The 18501-nt window shown below is 47.5% G+C and overlaps 1 protein-coding gene across 2 annotated transcripts in view; it reads right to left on the bottom strand.

The window, feature by feature from the left end:
• Window positions 1-1354: 1354 nt before the first annotated feature.
• The window catches only part of Dntt (DNA nucleotidylexotransferase), a 34253-nt gene continuing 17106 nt past the window's right edge, over window positions 1355-18501 (bottom strand). The window contains exons 6-11 of one of the 2 annotated variants that reach the window (XM_087907580.1): window positions 18175-18298; window positions 14949-15081; window positions 13598-13706; window positions 7592-7837; window positions 4489-4569; window positions 1355-1744 (exon numbers count right to left, since the gene is read on the bottom strand). In XM_087907580.1, the coding sequence (XP_087763706.1) occupies window positions 1658-1744; window positions 4489-4569; window positions 7592-7837; window positions 13598-13706; window positions 14949-15081; window positions 18175-18298 (780 nt within the window). In that variant the 3' untranslated portion in view covers window positions 1355-1657. Of the gene's footprint in view, window positions 1745-4488; window positions 4573-7591; window positions 7838-13597; window positions 13707-14948; window positions 15082-18174; window positions 18299-18501 lie in introns of both variants that reach the window. The other variant, XM_087907579.1, reaches the window with a different exon arrangement.

Here is an 18501-nt window from a genome sequence, read left to right on the forward strand (position 1 = left end):
CTATAGCCCCTCCCTACCTTGAAACAGGATGCCTCTAGCAGGCAGTGAGGGGCCTCCATGCTGGGAACTCAAACAGCACCATACTCTTGTTTCCTTTTTTTCCCTTTCTCTTCCTTCACCAACTGACACATTGAAAGGATCTAGGTTAGGAGTAGCAGTCAGGCCTTGTGCTGGTTCCCAGCTAGGCTGCTGCGAAGGAAAAGTCAGGCTTTTCTGAGTAATTCCACGGAGCAGGCAGGTGTAACAAAGTCCCGTGATGACGGCTCTTCAAGCAACTCCACAGAAGGGGCATTTCTGGGAGGAACACGGACACTGTCTCCTCACGGGGACAATTATTCCTCCTGTCTCCTTAGCAAGACTTTAGTTAAAACAGTCTTACAAGGGGTGGTCTCTTGGCCAAGTGTTTGACAGGTCCAAATGGATTATCTCCTAAGGGAGGAGCAATAGTATGAAACATTCTAATCTTTTGAGACAGATCAGATTGCCATGTTGCCAACCAAGGCCAAAGGGATTCTGTTCTTTTGACCAGGCCTCAAAAAACGGCAAAGCTGATGTTTGCCTTTCTAGCGTTATCCGCGGAGTGCGAGGTGGGGGCCAAAGCTTTGGTGGCATCCAAGACCATGGAGAATGGACATCTGGGTAATGCTGATTAACCCTCTGTGGGAAAAGCACAGGAAGCTGTGACACCAGTTTCCCGCCATTCCCCTATGACATACGAGATTGTGGCCAGGGACCTCTCTTCTTCATGTGACATCACCCATCCCCTAGAAACAGGCTGACACTCATCAGTTTGTCTCCAGCTCTATAGCAGGCTGAGGACAATGACAATGACATAGCTACAATCGGTGGCCTTTAGGACTCTTCAGATTATAGGATCTGTTTTGCCTGTCCCTCCTGGAGGAAGCAGGAGGGAAGGATGGATCTGGTGAGGAATGTTCTGGAGCTTGCTTCCTTGCCTTGGGTGCCCCGAGATGAAGAAACCCCACTGTCTCTCTGAGAGATCCAGGTGGAAAAGGAAGACTTTCCTGCTGTGGTTTAGGAAGTGCATTTGTGACCAAGAGAGAGCAGTGAGAACCCATCCTGATACAGTTCAGTGCTGGTCAGGGAAGGAACCAGCTCAGAGCAGAGCCGAGACAACTAGGAGTCAGCACCCTGCCTCACGGCACTTCAGAAGGGACCCAGAGTCCTTTTGGGAACCTCAGATGCACTTATTACACCTGTGTGTCCCTTCAAAACCAGCCACAAGCTTTTGCTTCCATGGTTCCATTTGTGTTTACAAATATAATATAACTGAGCAAAGAAAACTTTAGCCTTTTGTTTCTGTTTTTATTGTTGATATTCAGAGATCCAGACACACAGGGGTTAGGTGGGCTTTGATGCACTTCTCTGGATAAAGCGCCAATGACAATATTGTTTTTATTGAAAGAATGGACCACGAGTTCTATACAGCAGTGGGACAGACAGCCTGAAAATGACCCACGGCCACATCCCAGCTTGTCAAGCCTCTAAAGTTGCTCTAGAATATTCTCTACGCATAGTTTCCATATGATCCATTTGCTGTCTGCGTTGCCTGAGGCCTAAAGAATCCCAGACTTTCCTAAGCTAGCACACGACCCGGCTTGTCTAACCTGAAGAGAAGAAAGTCAGCAGATCATTCTTAGGCATTTCTTTCCCATGGTTCAATGTAATCCAATCCCAAGTGGGCAAAGATCTCTTCTTCACTGTCTGCTTCAAGAAACACTCTCTGGAAGCATAAGGAGAAACACACACAGTAGTTTTCCCTCAGCATCTCAGTGCAGTCACACTGGACCACCTCCTTAGAATGCATGACAGCTGAAGCATCCCTCCCTGCTCCTGAATATGAAAGATCAGAGGAAGCCAGGGTGTTGCGAACCACATCTGGAACTCCAGCACTTGGGATGCAGAGGCAGGAGCCTGGGCTGCAGAGTGAGACCTTAACCCAAACAAACAAACAAATAACAAAAGCCCTAGTTACTGCTTCCTGTACTTTCGACACTTTCCCATCCAGGAAAATGGCATGTGTGAATCAAGGCAAAATTGTGACAGTCTTCCCCAGTCAGCAATGACACATGGATAGCTCCCTAATTCTTCTTTGTGTGTGTGAGTGCATGTTTATATGTGTACACATATGTGTGGAGATGCATGTGCATTTGTGTGTTCCATGTGGAGGGCAGAAGCCAACATTAGATGATGTCCTCCTCTAACTTTCCTTTAAAAAAAAAAAGACAGGGTTTCTCACTGCGTCAGTAGCTTATACTTGACTGGACTGACCAGCTCCAGGAATCTGTTTGTCTTGGCCTCACCAATGGCTAGAGTTACGGATATGTCCACCACTCCTGGCTTTTATGTGATGCTAAGGATCTGAACTCAGGTCCTCATGCTGACACAGCAGGTGCTTTACCAATGGAGCCATCCCTCCAGCCCTACTGGTCTCTTCTAGTTTTAAAGTGTTTAAATATATGGGTGTTTTGCCCACGCATATGTCTGTATATCACATTCATGCTTGGTGCCTGCCAGAAAAGGGCATTGGAGCCACCATGTGGGTGAATCAAATCCAACCCTCTGTAAGAGCAGCCAGTGCTCTTAATCACTGAGCCATTGTTCCGGCCTAGATCCTTATTTTTAACCAGAATTGTTCTTTGGAACCATTTGATGGAGCTTTTCTTTTCTTTTTCCCCCAATAAAATAGCCTGAAACATGAGTCACACTCCAGCCCAATGAAGTCTTGCTATCAGTCTATTTGGAGTTCTCGACTACCCTATGTGCAGCAGAGGGACAAACCGCTGGTCAGGGCAGGCTGCTGTACGTGCTGTGTCCTCTCCAGCCTCCTGAACCTGCCCATAGCCTCCACCCATCAGCTTCTTCCCCTTGATCTATTTCAGGCCAAGCACTTTTTCCTCCAAGTCCCTTCTAATACACAGCACAGTCCTGGGCCGAAAACTGACCCCTGTTGAATTATTTATTACATGGTCACTTGCAAGCCTCTCTGAACTGAACTCTATGACTCTGCATCCCCCTGTGTGCTCTGTGTTTGAGGCTATTCTGCCAGGACCTACTGCTTCCTCCTCCTCCGTGAGAAGCACCTTGAATCTCTGTAATTGCCCCTCCATCCACGAGGATGTGGGGCTGCTCCCATCTCTAGGGAGAAGCACACGGCCCAAGTCTGGCCAATGGGTACCATGGCAATGGACTAATAGATGAGCACATGACCCAAGCCTGGTCAATGAGCAGTTAGAATCCATGCAAAAACTAGAAAAAATATCTTCCCTGACAGAATAGCTTGATCAATGGGACTCATGGGAAAACCTTGCCTGACAATGAGAACAACCCTGGAGAGCCCACCTGAGCACCTGAATACAGCTGTACCTGAAGGCAGTGTTGCCCCAGAGACAGCAGTATTTGCCCAAGCTCCTTTTCTTTTACTTAAGGTATTTTCATTGTCAGTTTCATTTAAACTATGATGAACCCTGAGGGAACAAGGAGATCAATTGTTTTTCAAGGCAGGGTTCCTCTGTGTATCCCTGGCTGTTCTGGAACTTGCTCTGTAGACCAGGCTGGTCTCGAACTCACAGAGATCCTCCTGACTCTGCCTCCCAAGTGCTGGGATTAAAGGTGTGCACCTGGCCGGAGATCAGATTCTTCTAGTGATCTCATGCCTCTTTCCCCTCCAAGCCTAACTTGGTGCCTTTGACCACTACAAGAACATTAGAGTTTTTGGCTCATGGATTTGACAGTAGACTTATTAATTCTTCATCAACTGCATGGTAACTTGTCACTGTTGTGAGGCATGATTGAACAAGGCGCCACCATCAAGCGAGTTCCCGATGATCAGTGACTGAGGTCTGATGGCTTCCCATCCATCTCTGGGCACCATGTTAATCTATTGCAGGAGATGCTCCTTATTGGCCCACTCAGAACGTGACTGCATTGGTATTCCTGCCACACTTAGGACTTGTAGCGAGTCTTGATTTTCTTGGGAGTAAATGTCTGCAAACACCAGGAATATCGCAACCCTATTCTGGCCACCTCTGTGCTAGCCCTGGAATCTCATCAGCTCATTAGTTGGCCCTGAAGCCCCAGAGTTGCATCCTGGGTCAGGTGGGCACTGCTGTCTGAGTAGATCTGGTCCCACTCCTTTCAACTGTGTTCTGCAGAGAACGGAACGTGTGTAGTGAAGAGAAGCAAATCTGGATACTAAAATCAGTTTGGGTCGGAGTGAGGTCGGAGTAAGAGAGGCCAGTAGGAAAAGGGGCTTTCTGCCAATCATGAGAACCCGAGTTCAATACCTAGTTCTGATAGGACAGAATCAGCTCCTCCCACTTCCTCATGCAGACCAAGGCATATGTACCCCCGTTTCTCCCACTATAAAATAAATAAAGAAATGCAGTAAAAATTGTTTTAAAAACCAGTTCAAGGGAAGGGTTTGGGGGTAAGTGTCAGTAGCCCACCTCAGGAAGGAAACACTACCTTGGTCTTGTCATACAGAGCATGGTTGTCCAGCATCATCTTCCGCTCATGGGTGGCATAACGCCGCAAGTCTCTCTCAAACTGCTGCAAGGTGAATTAATATAAATTACCATCCGCATGTGGTGTTTAGAGCCATCCTGCACCCTCAGGTGTTTGAAACTGCCACCTTCTGGCATATTTTCTTGTGTGATTTTCTTCCCCTGGGTGACTGAGCTCTGGGATCCTGTCCTAGAACAGAAACTTGGTTTGAACCGGAAACTTATTGGCTTGGTCCCTTGTCAGGCGGTGTCCAGCAGGCAGCAGAAGGCGTGTGAATATCTGTTGCCTGGATAAAATGAACAGTACGAGCACTGCTTATGGAGAAATACCTGGTCCGGAGTAAATGCCTAAGTCATTTTCAGCTTTAAATACCATCACTATAAAAGAAGGTGAGGAATGGCAAGATCTCGGCCCAGATTTTGGGCCTATCCCTGCGTTCTTTGGTACACTACCCAGCCTTTCTGAGTCTTGCTTTGTCCCAGAATGGAGGGAGTGCTCGTGAAGGCCCCTCCCTCTTTGATGTCCTCCCATGCTGAGATCCTGTGAAGAGCCTCGTGCTCCAGGGTGACATCTCTTATGATCAGGAGCACAATCTGAAAATCTGAAGACTTGGAAGGGTGGTAAGCAAACCTTAGAAACGAGGACAGTGGATCACACGCACTGCTGCTGGCTTCCCGAGAGAAACCCAGATCTGGAAAACCGTCTTTTCCCTTGGCATTAGTGAGAACACCTGGGACAGGCGCGCCCTCTAGTGGCGAGAAATGATTTCCTCTTCGCTGGAAAGCTGCGGCTGGGTGAGACCAGGAACCCCCTTATAGCTGGTGCAGATGCAGCCAGCCTTGAAGATCAATTGCCAGGAACAGATTCGCTGGCACAGATTAGGGAAGTTCCAGGTCCTACTTAGCTCACTGCCACCCCCTAGCTCTTGTGTGGGCAGCGGTTGCCCATAGCTCTCGCCGGTTTGCCAGCATCTGGAGAGGCTAAACGGGGTCAATAAAGGGTTGCTCCCAGCTCCCAGCCCCCAGCCTTGTGTGGTTTGGGAGAGACAAATGTATTCCTGAACTCCTCAGCCAAGGCCTTCAGAGCATTTCTGTGCGTGCAAAGAGAGATACAGTTCACTAAACAAATGCCTGCAGAGTGCCAGTTCCTGCCAGTTTCTCGGGGAGCTGAGAGTCTAGAAGGGGACACAGACAATTTATAACAACAGACTGCTGGCTGATAGGAAGCCGGTGCTGTGGACTTACTGAGCAGGACTGCCATGGTGGGCGTCACTGAACAAGGGCTTGAAGAGAGTGATAAAAACCGAATGGCTCAAGAGAGTTGTGCTGGACAGTTTGATGTCAACTCGACACAGCTAGAGTCATCTGAAAGGAGGGGACCTCAACTGAGAAAACGCCTCCATAAGATCCAGCCGTAGGGCATTTTCTAAATTAGAGACTGATGGGGGCGGGTCCAGCCCGTTGTGTGTGGTGCTATTCCCGGGGCTGTTGGTCCTGGGCTCTATAAGAAAGCAGTTTGAACATGCCATGGGGGGCAAGTCGGTAAGCGGCACCCCTCTTTGGCCTCCGCACCAGCTCCTGCCTCCAGGTCCCTGCCCTGCTTGAGTTCCTGTTCTGACTTCCTTTGTTGATGAACTATGATATGGATATGGACACTGAAAAAACCCTTTCCTCCCTAAGTTTCTTTGGTCCCGGTGTTTCATCACAGAAATAGTAACCCTGACTAAGAGAGGAGTCCAGTCCTGAGACCAGGGATTTGCTGGGGGTGGAGGTGCATCATGCTGGGGAAATAATGTATTATTTCTGAGAAGTACTAGACAAGAGGGAGCCCCTCTGATTCACATCAGCTGTCACTCACTGGTGCCCTTTCCTGCTTCTCTCCCTTGGGTAGAACCAAGCCACACCCACTCTCTTCCTTTGTAGAAAAGTCCCAGGTGGACTGGCCAGCGCCTGAGATGGGGGATCCGGAGTGGTAGCAGCAGCAGGCAATAAGGAAGACCAGGTGTGGCAGAGCCTGCAAGCCCTCCTGGTCTACGGTCTACCAGTGACCTGGGATGCTGCCCTGAGTTAAAAGGGAGAACTAAGGAGTGTCATACGTCCTAACAGGATCCTGTGGCTTCAGTGAGGGCCAAATAAGATACTCAGGATGGCCTTATTGTGGGGCAGACAGTGGCCTCCTGGGGTTTAAGGAACCCTGATCCTGTGCCCGGCTCAGTGCCAGTTTCCTTGTTCTGTGAATGCTCGGCTGTGCTTCATGACTGCGGATGCTTAACAAGAGCCCAGCATTACCTCTAAGGGAGAAGCTGGGATGCCCGGCTGGACTCCAGCTTTAAGAGGAGTCGCTGTCTGAGTCCTTAGCGGAGCCCTGCGGGGTTAGTGCTGCTCTCAGCACTGAAGAAGGCCCAGGGACTGTTACTTGCCTGAAAGCTGCGAAGCCAGGGATAGAGCAGGGTTCATCCTCCTGAATCTCAAATTTTCTTTTTAAAAACCTCGCCAGTCTCTTAGAGCAGCCCTGGGAGACAGCGGGCACGTGCATGGTCTTGTGCTTCAGACAAGATATGTAGATAGTAGGTAGAAGCTACAGAACCATGGTGCAGTTGCATCCTTGTTTGCAGCAGACTTGAGGCTGCGGCCTGGGTTGCTGCAAGCTGTGCTCTGTTGGCCCTGGAGGGTGCCATTCACATCAGTCCTGTAGGGCTAGGAAGCTTGTCCAAGACCGCTCAGCTGGGCAGAAGCAGGCCGAGCCCCTAGGCCTGAATCCATCTGGGCCACTCACACTATACTGCTTCCTGGGTTTCCCTAAGATACCTCCTCGTTACCTATGGGATTTTCAAACATAGGTGTCTGGGCTTAGCTGCCAGGAGTTTCTGGTGTGGTGGCCTACAGTGGGGTGGAGAATTTATAAATCTAACCTGTCCCCAGGGAAGGCCACTGCTGCTGGCTTGGTGAGCGGCACCTTGGGGATAACTGTTCAAAAGGAATCTGACTCACATGACCATATGTCAGTATCACAGCCCAGTTTAGAGGCTTAGGGGCCAGGACAGCTAACAGCAGACAGTCCTTACCCTGGAGCCAGTCCATCCGAGCAGCGCGAAGGCCCGGCGGTCATAGGGGCACATGACCAAATCTACACGGATGGCCTTCCAGTCCTTTCCTTCCTGCTGGCTGCTCTTGCCACTGCCCACTCTCCAGTGGTGTAGCTTCAAAATCAGGAAGCATTTCTGGAAGTGGTCGAGGGCATCCACCTTCCTGCTCGGCAGCTTGAACTTTTCGAATGTCGACTCTATTAGGTCACAGTACAAAAGCAACCCCTGAAAAGAGAGGGAGAGAGTTCAGGAAGGGCCCTCCGGGCACCCTTACCATCTTAAAGGAAGCCATTTCAGAGCTGAACAGACGTGGGTGGACTTTCATCCTTGCTCTCTCAGCGGCTAGGAGAGGAAGTAGGAAGCGATTCTCAGACTCTCTCTGCAGAAAAGGAAAGATTGAGTCCAAACTACTCAATGATAAAACTTCAGAGACCCCACCTCTCCTTGTCTGGGACAACCTTGTTCCTTTAAAAGCAAATGGCAATGAAGAGAAAGCCACACTGTTCCCTGTGTGCCCCACTGATGGTCGCCTGACTGGGTCAAAGGGTTCAGGCTGGAAGCCCAGGCCCAATGTACGTGGGCTATGGTGACCTGCTGCTTCTGTTGGTTTCTCTCTCTCTCTCTCTCTCTCTCTCTCTCTCTCTCTCTCTCTCTCTCTCTCTCTTGATTGAATCCAGGGCTAGCCATTCTACCACCAAGTATAACCCAGACCCTGAAATGATGCTTCTCCTGAGAGAACTATCTGCCTATCTTGGAGGCAGTAGGAGAAGGCCCATGATGCCTGTTCTGTCTCAAGTTCCTGTTCAGAAAATGAAGACGTGATTCAAAGGAGTACCAGGAAATATCAGCCCCTGGGAGTTCCTCTGCTCCACACAGCAGTAGCACTTGGCTGGTAATAAATGGGGGCATTCTTGGGTGAATTGAACTGAACTTGCCAAAGCTTTGACTAGGACGTTCCTTCTGGTGCCTGGTGCTCTCCACAGAAGAGCCTGGCACCACCTCAGGTGGATGTTTATATATATAATCTATAGACGGATTAATTGGTGATGGGATAATAATATATTGATATTTGTGAGTTATTGTTTTTAGAAAATTATATTGGCATTGACTCTTGTATATTGATATATTAATATATTGAACATTGTATGTGAGTATGCTTCTACCTCTGTTTAAAACACTTGTCATGTATTGACATATATATTGTATTGATATATATATGTATATTTATAATATTGCAGTGTACATTTCTACCTCTGCTTAAGATACTTGTATATTATTTATGTAATGATACACATTGTTTACGTTTGAAGGTCATTGTCCTCATTTATTGCACAGTTGTTTATTCTCTTAGTCTTCAAGTTAGATAGATATCGAGAATTATAAATCAATAGTCATATATGTTTGTCATATCTATATTTAGGCTAATCAGGTTCTTTAGATACATAGAGATTATATTTAATATAGATAGTATAATCTTCAACCTCTTCGAAGAGCTGTGAAAAATGGCCTTTAATTTAACCTAGAATTTCGTGCTAACAATTCACTCCTGGCAACACCGCTCTACTCCCGAGAGAATGTTGAGCACCAAAGACACTCCACTTGGAACTTGTCTTCTTCTTGGCAGAACTGGCCTTTGGGCAAAGAAAAGCCCATACCTTGACCACTGACAGAGTTACAGAGTATCCGTAAATGGAGAAAAACAGGATTGTCTTATCCTGCCAAGACAGGGTAAGATAATTCTAAAAAGTTCCTTGCCTTTGAAAATGGCATGTCAGTTATGTTAGGCCTTAACCAAAGTTGGTTGCCTCAACATTGCAAATGAGATTTTGGGTGATTGCCCAGGTAGCCAATTGTCTCAGTCATTTGTTGTACGATTTGGAAGTTTCTCGTTTGTACTTCCTGGCTGCTTAAGTAAAATTATTTCCCTTCTCAGATCTTTGATGGAGTTGAAGATTAGATGGTTGTAGTTACCCTCTACATTATTTAGACTCTTTAGTAAAACTTTTGTTATATGTTTCTTGCTTAATATTGTTTGTTGTTTGTAATTTTATATTTGGTATCTGTTCTTACTGTATATAGTTGTATTGGGTTTAGCTCAATCTTGTTTAGACAAAGGGGGAGATGATGGGGAACCTTGGTTTTGTAAGTTTTCCTCTCTTCTGTTTATTAACGCTATATCTTTTATATTAAGCTAGTCTGGTTCATTTTTAACTACCGATCGACCTCACCCCTTCACTCAGGTGTGGCGCTAGCTGTCACAGCCAGCTTTCTGTGTGTCCCTACCGTTTGCAATTTCCTCACCTGTCCCTACTTCTCTCAATGTGATTTCTCTCCTCTGAAGCCGCTTTGAGGGTGAGCTCTGGCTTGGCCATCAGTGTCCGTGGTTGTCTTCCCAGTAGAAATGGAGTGACCGTCCCAGTTAGGAAGGAGGTGTCTCCCACCATATCTTCCCTCTAGTCCCAGGGTGTGGAGCTTAGAAGAGCAGAGCAGTTCAGCTTTGCTTCATACACAGAGGAGGCTCCACCCTCTCCATCTTAGTGGACCAGTTAACCACAGGCTACACCAAGCCAGCAGTGTAAGAGCAGAAAGGGTTGTTAAGGGGCCAAGCGAAGAGTTCTGCAATCAGCAGCCCTCCTTGCCCTTTGTTTTTGGTCCCTTCCATCTACTTGGAGGAACCAGTGTCTGCCATTCAAACTGAAGTCATTTTTCCAAAGTGAGGGCAGTCATCCTGGTACAAAATTCACAGATGCTCAAGATGCAAAGTGGTAGAGTTTTAAATATGAGGCACACACCTCCTTGTACACTTTCAATCACTTCTAGATTAATCACCTAATACCATGTAAACGAATATATTATTGTCATACTGTATTGTTAGAGACTGAAGATGGGGGGGGTCTAAATGTGCTCAGTATAGGTGTGGGTTTTTAAAATTTTTGTTGTTGTTGCTTTTGTTTGTTTGTTTCTAGTATCTCTTCCTATCCAAGGTTGGTTGAACCAAGGTCATGGTCATAGAGGACTGACTTTAAACTCCTTTTGGTTCTGGGTGGCCTAAAATGAAACTCATGGTTACCCTCCTGCCTGAGCCTTCTGAATTGCTGAGGTGACAAGCATGAGCCACCATGCCCCCTTCTCAACATTCTGAATCTCCCAGAAGTTCCATGAACTCCAGGGGTGACCATCATGAAGAACTTATGGTCCTTGTATCCAGGTTCTACTGACCGCTCATGAACCCAAGCCTGACTCATGTTCTCTTCTTCCTTTGTGGTGAACTCCTAGCAGCCACAATTGGAATTCAGGCAGAAGGCATGCCTGGGAACTCTGACCTCCCCGGGATCAGGGTTTCCAACCTCTTCAGCCTCCTCTCTCCTACCTCTGACCAAGGCGTGTTCTCCCAAGGATGCTATTTAAGGTCACCTGATGGAAGAGCATACCGAGGCCCCTGGTCTGGTCAACATACTTCTCAGACATTTAAGCATCTTGTGGGGATGTTGTGTATGATCAGAGAGTGCACATGTGTGGATACTGTGCACAGTACATGGCTGTGCTTACGTTCATCTGTAAAGTGAAGTTCGGTGTAAGGATGGCACGGGATCAGGGTAAAGTGGAAGAAAAAGTCAAATTCTAAGAACTCTGTCAATTTCACAGCTGAGGCCCCACGGATACGTCCAGGGAAGAGACACCAAATCACCTGGCACCTTCTCTATGAGGGAAGGGGAAGGGGGCTGACCTGCCGGCTGCTGGGTCCCCTGCAGCCCAGTGCCTGGATCTCACACAGAGATCAATAAGCAATCCCAACCTCCATTTGTTGGTTATTTACCGTCTGTCAGGCACTCCAGAGATAGTCCCCGCCCCCACCGACTCCCTCCTCCTTTCCCCACTGCAACTGAATCTCCTGCCACACAGACAGGAAATGGACCATGAGCCGTTAGGGACCATCCCGGGTTGCACCAGCACTGCCTGTACTTCCGAAGTCTCAGATCAGACTTCAGTGTTTTACTGCAGGGCCTGAGACTATAATGCCGATCCCTCAGGACCACAGCAGGAATACTGGAAACTGGCCAGGCAAAGAGGGCTTCCCCTGCGCCCTCTCTACTCCAGCAGTCACAGTGAGTCTCAGTATGAGAACAAGGCACCACAACAAACATCAGTGAGTTTCCAGCCCCGGCAACAGGCCTGGGGGAGAGGTAGCCTGTGGCCTGCTGGTGAGAGCCTTTCATCTCTGCTGCTCCCCCAGAGTACTGGGCAAGTGTCGACTCTTCTAGTAGAGTCTTCTGACTGAGCTTCTCTTCTCTACTCTCAGGGGCTCAGGGGCTCATTCTGTGTTCATTCCCCTGAAAGGGACAGGGAGACACGGCCCGGTCCCACAGATGGAGCTGATTCTGACATCTAGTTTTCATTACCAATGCTTATGGCTCCGGGGCTGGCTATTTCTAGCTTCCACTTTGTCTGGTCTCCTCTCTCTGGCGTATTGGTGAGCTTGGCTGCACTAGGAGACTCAGGTCCAGCCTCCTCCACTCAGTCAGACCTGCAGGGTCCTGGGGGAGAGAGAGCCTCTTTTCTCTCTAGACAGTGGTGCTTGATGAGAGGGCCAGAAGTCAGCCGGCTTTGACTGTGGGAGCTTAACTCAACTTCGACCATTAACAGCGGGTGGCCCTGTGGCAGGTTTGATTTCATCCCGGGTGGTAGCTATTGGCCATGACCTCTGCATGGTCCAGGCTACCCTCACTGGCTTTCTTCTTCTAACAAGATGCATACGTGGAATGTACAGCCTAGTGATGCGGGATTCCCCTCTATATGCTGTTTTCTTACCATTGGTTAATAAAGAAGCTATTTTGGCCAGAACAAAGCCAGACAAGAAATCTGAACATATATATATATATATATATATATATATATATATATATATATATATATATAGAGAGAGAGAGAGAGAGAGAGAGAGAGAGAGAGAGTAGGCAGAGTCAAAGAGACACCATGTAACTTCTAAAGGAGGCAGACACCATGTAGCTGCCCAAGAAGCAAGAGGTAACAAACCATGAGCCTCAAGGTAATATACAAAATATTAAGAATGGATTAATTTAAGATATAAGAGCTAGCTAGAAAGACACCTAAGCTATTGACCAAGCAGTGTTGTAATTAATATAGTTTCTGTGTTGTTATTTGGGTCTGGGCGGCTGGAAAACGTAAGAGCAGTCTCTGTTTACAGCCTGGAGCCCAAAGCTGGCCCATCTCATGTCAGTCGTGGGGTGCCATGACGAGGTGTTAAAAACACAATTGACAATTGACCATGATCATGTAACATAAAATTAACAATGCTTGGGGCTGGGGAGGTGGTTCAGTGGTTAAATTACGGGTATGTAATCATGAGGACCCTAGTTTCAAATCCCCAGAACCCATAGGAGTGCTTGGTAGACATGACAGACTGTCTGCAATTCCAGCCTCAGAAGGTAGAGAAAAGGGGTCTCCAGAACAGGCTGGCTAGTAGGCCTACCCATATCGACAAGCTCTGGATTTGATTGGAAGACCCTGTCTCAGTGAATAAGATGAAGAATGACAAAGGATAATCCCCAGCATCAGCATCTGACTCTGCATGCACCCACACATGTATGCTTGTGCATGTGCAAAGCACACACCCACGCATGTATGCCTATGCATACACAAAACATGCACACATACATTCACACTCCCACACACATCACTAGGCATACACACACCACATATACCCCAACACTAGACATACACACATACCACACATGCACACCACAAGTACAACACTACACATAAACACACACTCACATACATACACTACACACACACACTCACACCATACTCACACATACATACACACACCACACACTTATACACTCCACATACACACACACACACACATACTCACTTATACACACACAGAATAGAAAAGAAATAAGCGGAAAAACACCACTATGGGGGGTCTTGAGTGGCAAGCGGTTGTCTTGCTCTCCTCACCTGCTGTCCCCATAAGTCTGTCACTTTATGCAGGAGTTGCTGCTCTTCTTCCTCAGTGGCTCCTGGGCTGGTAATTAGAAAGTCTACGTCATGCCCAGTCATTTTACCCCTAAGTCAAAAAAACACAGAATGGAAATCAGTTCGAATTTTAGCCCTTCATTAAAAAAAAAAGTCTTTGTTTCTGTGTCTCAGGTGTGAGGTTTGTGGTGTAAAATGCTCACAATATTTTAGGTCAGCTGTTCTTGGTTGTCCAACTCTACTTCTTACCAACCAATTCAAGGCAGGAAATTCACATGTGGTCTGTAGATTGTTGTATATGGATGGGAAGAAAGTAACAAGGATTACTCTACACCCAGCACATACACACAGAAACATGGATGACAGTAAGTAGCCTACCAAGAGCTATGACCATACCATGCAAGGTAGCCTTCTTGGAATTATGGTGTGGGTTAAAGGATTTTTCTTTGTCCCCCCACCTTTTTTTAAAGGCAGGGTCTCCTATGGTCCAGATTGACTTTAAACTCATTGTGAAGCTGATGGATGCTTTAAACTCATTGTGAAGCTGATGAGGATTACCTTGGACTTCTTATCCTCCTGCCTCTACCTCCCCTGCCCCACAAGTGCTGGGATTAGAGGCATGTGTCACCACACCTGGTTTATTCGATGCTGGGAATCAAAGCCAGGGTTTCCTTCATGACAAGTAGGCATTCAACCAACGGAGTGACAACCTCAGCCCAGGGATTCTCTTAGATTTAGTCCTCTATGATTCAAGAGGCCAGGTAAGGTCTCAGGAGAGGTGGGTGACAGGCAGGAGGGATGAGCCCCTTTCTGATACAGAGGCATTTGGTATCCAACTGACCACATGCATTTCTGAAGACTTGTTCACTTAGCTGTTCACTGACTCAACCAAACTTTCTTGAGCATTTGCTTTGTGATTGGGCTCACAGCCTGGTCTCAGTGGGAACTGAACCACAATAGCCCCACAGGAACGTACACATGGCTCAGCAGGCATCTGGGAAGCATGGGCAAAAGTCCCTAACCCAGCACAGAGCAAGAGCGAGTCAAGGAGGAGGGCTTGCTGAAGCAGCATCGAAATCGAGTCTTAAGGAATGAGAAGTCAGACAGTTGTCAATTTTACAAAAGTACAGAGAAAATTTCACCTGACCAAAGTCACAGAGGCAAGAAACAGCTCTGTATGCAAGGGATGCCTCACCATTTTGAGCTCCCAAAATGCAACACAGGGGACAGGAGTCAAAGCAGCAAAGAGAGGCTGGCACTGGGTCGGGATGAGCCTTTTGCACCATTTCAGAGGCAGGTAGGAGAGGGGTGCTGATCCAACTACATTGCTTACCTGCGGAACCCCCCAGTCATGGTGACCAAGGCATCTGGAAGAAATGCTGCAACCGTCTCCTTAACTAGAACGCTGGTAGCCTCTGCTTCCGCCCTGTGCACACAGCTAACAAGGTCTTCGTAGTAGAGGAATCCTGAGAGACCATTTGGCCGGCCAGTGGAGAGAAATCACACATAAGACGACCCAGCGTTAGTGGGAGAGAATGCTGTCTCAGACGGGGCACGGATCAGACTCTGCACACAGCACAGTAATCTATGGTGTTGCCTTGTTTGCTTGCTTGTGGGCATCTCATGGTTACAATGGAGCTTTGAGTTCTCAAGGAGAAGTCTACAATGTCCTAATTAAAGGAAAAGTATTTAAAGCCTTCTGGGATGTAAACTCTTCCTATCTGATGTCATAATGAAGAACCAGCACAATCACATCCTCTTCCTCTTCTTCCTCTTCCTTCTCCGTTTCCTCCTCTATTTTGAGCAAAGGTCCAGTTGTTTCCAAACTCCTAATTCTTCTGCCTTTGCCTCTCAAGTGCTGAGATTACATGTGTGCAGCACCGTGTCCAGCCTTCTTAACCAGAAAACTGTCATACTGTTTAAAAGGGGGTGGTGGTGATATACACTGTTAATCCCAGCACTCAGGAGGCAGAGGCAGACGGATCTCTGTGAGTCCCAGGACAGCCTGGTCTACAAATTCTAGGACAGTCAGAACTACACAGAGAAACCCCGTGTTAATCCCCAACCCAAGGAGTGGGGGGATCTCAGGACTTGGAATTGATGGCTTCATCAGAAAAGTGAAAGGCAGAAAGAGGAAGTAGGTGGGCTGTGTCCAAAGCAAAGCAAAGTGCCTTGGAGAGGGTGATGTTCTCTTCTGGGCCTGAGGACTATAAACCAATGACTGTTCAAAAGCGATGTCATGAGGGAGAGGGAGTGGGGGGCATCTGACTAGTCCCACAGAGTGTTTGGAGGGAGGCAGACAGGGAAAGGCGTTTAACTCCAAGGATTAGGGTGAGGTACTGAGGGAAGCTGGGTGTGCCTGGGACAGTTACTCAAGCTTCTGTACAAGACACTGAACTTTTGGGACCACCCAAATGCCACTTGACAAGCGGGAGACATACTCCCCTAGAGGCTGCTGATTGGCACAACGGGACACAGAAAACCTGTTGTTCCTTGTCTCTCACCCCAGGATGACAGGTGGCCAGGAGGCCATTTGGCTTGAGCAAGTTGTCAACACAGTTCCCAGGTTCAAAGCCATCTGTGATCTCTAAATGGGACAGTTGTGGGAACGTGTTGACAGGACGAAGAAGTTCATGCTAATACCCCCATCACCTGTCCCTACCAAACCAGATAGATGCTTGAGGAACTACCGTCTTCACATGAATACTGATGTCTTTTCTAGCTGTATTGTTAACAGTCACCTTTATGTTGGGACATAGCCCTGTGTGTGTGTGTATGTGTGTGTGTGTGCGCGCGTGTGTGTGTGTATAGTTTGGTCTACAGAGCAACACTCCACTAGGCTTTCATAGAGAAACTGCCATCATCACTGGCACTCAAGTACAGCTCAGTTGGTACCTGGAATTCCCCATGTTCCCTCACGATGTCCATGGACATGGAGTTATGATTTTTCTAAGGAAGGCGTAGCTGTCAGCAAGCACCTCACACCTGCATTCCCAGGACTCAAAGCTCTGAAGCAGAATGACCACAAGCTCCAGGTTACTGAGTGAAACACGATGTCGCTCCCCACTTCCTCTCTACGCGTCAGCAGCCCTCATTCTCATCCCAGTCCGTCTCCTTGGCACTTATGTTTAATGATTGCAAGCATTATCTCTAGAGTTGGTGTAAAACACGCTTATTAGATGTGTACTTTCTGGGGTCCAGAGTAGAAAAACTTAGATCTTTTTTCTTAGACTATTTTTTAAATTTCCCGTGTGACATTGTATAAAGTTTATTTGGAATTCCTAATAAGTTAATGAATTAGAAATTAGCAAATCTGAGCAATGACTCAGTGGCTGAGAGCACTTGCTGCTCATCCAGAGGACCCAGGTTTGATTCCTGGTATCCACATGGTGGCTCACAAGCAGCTGTAACTTCACTTCCAGGGGATCCGGTGCCCTCTTCTGACCTCCATGGTCACTACACACATGTGTGTGCAGACATGCATACAGACACAACATCCATGTACATAAACTAAAAATAAATAAAAATCTTTTAAAACAGAAATTAACAGGGTTACAACATGAATGAGGGTATTCTATAGTGTCACTAGTGGGACCCCCAAGACAGGATCCACCTCCTCTACTGTTTCTTGGGATTTCATTGTCTTTGGTCTGTCTGTCTGTGTTGTTATCACTTAAACAGAAGCTAGTGGTTTAATACTACCCCACATAGCCAGTATCCTCTGCTAGAAGGCTCTATTACTTCCATAGCTCCGCCTGATAGCTTCACCATTCTCCATAACACCAGAAGCCAGGTGCTTGAAATTATGGCTGGAACTCCCTCTTGAAGGACAGTTTTATTCTATTTTTATTGCATGTTAAAAGCAAATAAATCTTCACATTTGGGGGGTTATTAGTTCCTTATTTTTGGAAAAGGTCCCAACACAGTCCATGGAAGGAAATGACCTGACCACCATGGAGGACCTGGGGGGCTTGCGAGACTTTCAGATGATGCTAACAATTCTTCCGTCTCCACACTGCTCTGCGGTCTCTTCCTAGGCTATAGGGCTCTGCTTGGATAGATCAAGGCTGTGCCTAGTTTGCTGCCCGTTTCTGTTTTCCAGTCCCTAGCACATTGTCGCAGTGTGAACTGACCCGGTGTGAGTCTAGTTTGTTCAAACCCTCCTTTCTCTCCTTCCTCCATGTCAGCTTATCCCTCTGCCCTCGACTCTTCAGTGCACGTTTCTTACCCAGGGAGACAGCAGGACCCGGTTGTCTAGAGGAGGATGTTGGAAGCAGGACGGTGCCCGCCTTGCTTTGGCATCTGCAATCAGCAGCCCAGGAAGAGGCCTTATTCTAGGCTAAGCTCAGGGCTTTGTGTGTGAGAGCTGATGTGTTTCCAGTTATCTCAGTTCATCATGGAGGTAACGAAGGCTCAGGATTTTAACCAGATCACACAGTAATGAGTGCTGGAGCCGAGATCCACCTGACTCCCCAGACTGGAGTCCGAGTAAAAGTGATCTCTATATCACTCTCCCCTGACAAGCCCAGAGCGACCTGTGATTTTCCCGATCCCTTTACCTGCTTTCTGCATTCGTGTAAACTGCAGGCTTTTGTCTGACTTGATTTTACTGAGAGTTCGGAAACCCATCCGGAACCATTTCTCAGCTGTCTTCAGCCCCACTCCAAACACAGACGTAAAGAGCTGAAAGGGGGGAAAGACAGCCTGTTAGTTCCCCAGATCATCACTATGATAACGGAGCGGTGCTTTCCAAAGCTTCAGGCCATGGACAAGAAATACAAGCAAAACTTTGGCTCAGTTACTCTTTAAAAAAGCAAGAGAATAGGGTGTGTGTGTGTGTGTGTGTGTGTGTGTGTGTGTGTGTGTGTACTTGAACATACATGCAT

This window comes from Myodes glareolus, chromosome 7 (assembly GCF_982192425.1).
Source record: "Myodes glareolus chromosome 7, mMyoGla1.1, whole genome shotgun sequence".
Classification (NCBI taxonomy): domain Eukaryota; kingdom Metazoa; phylum Chordata; class Mammalia; order Rodentia; family Cricetidae; genus Myodes; species Myodes glareolus.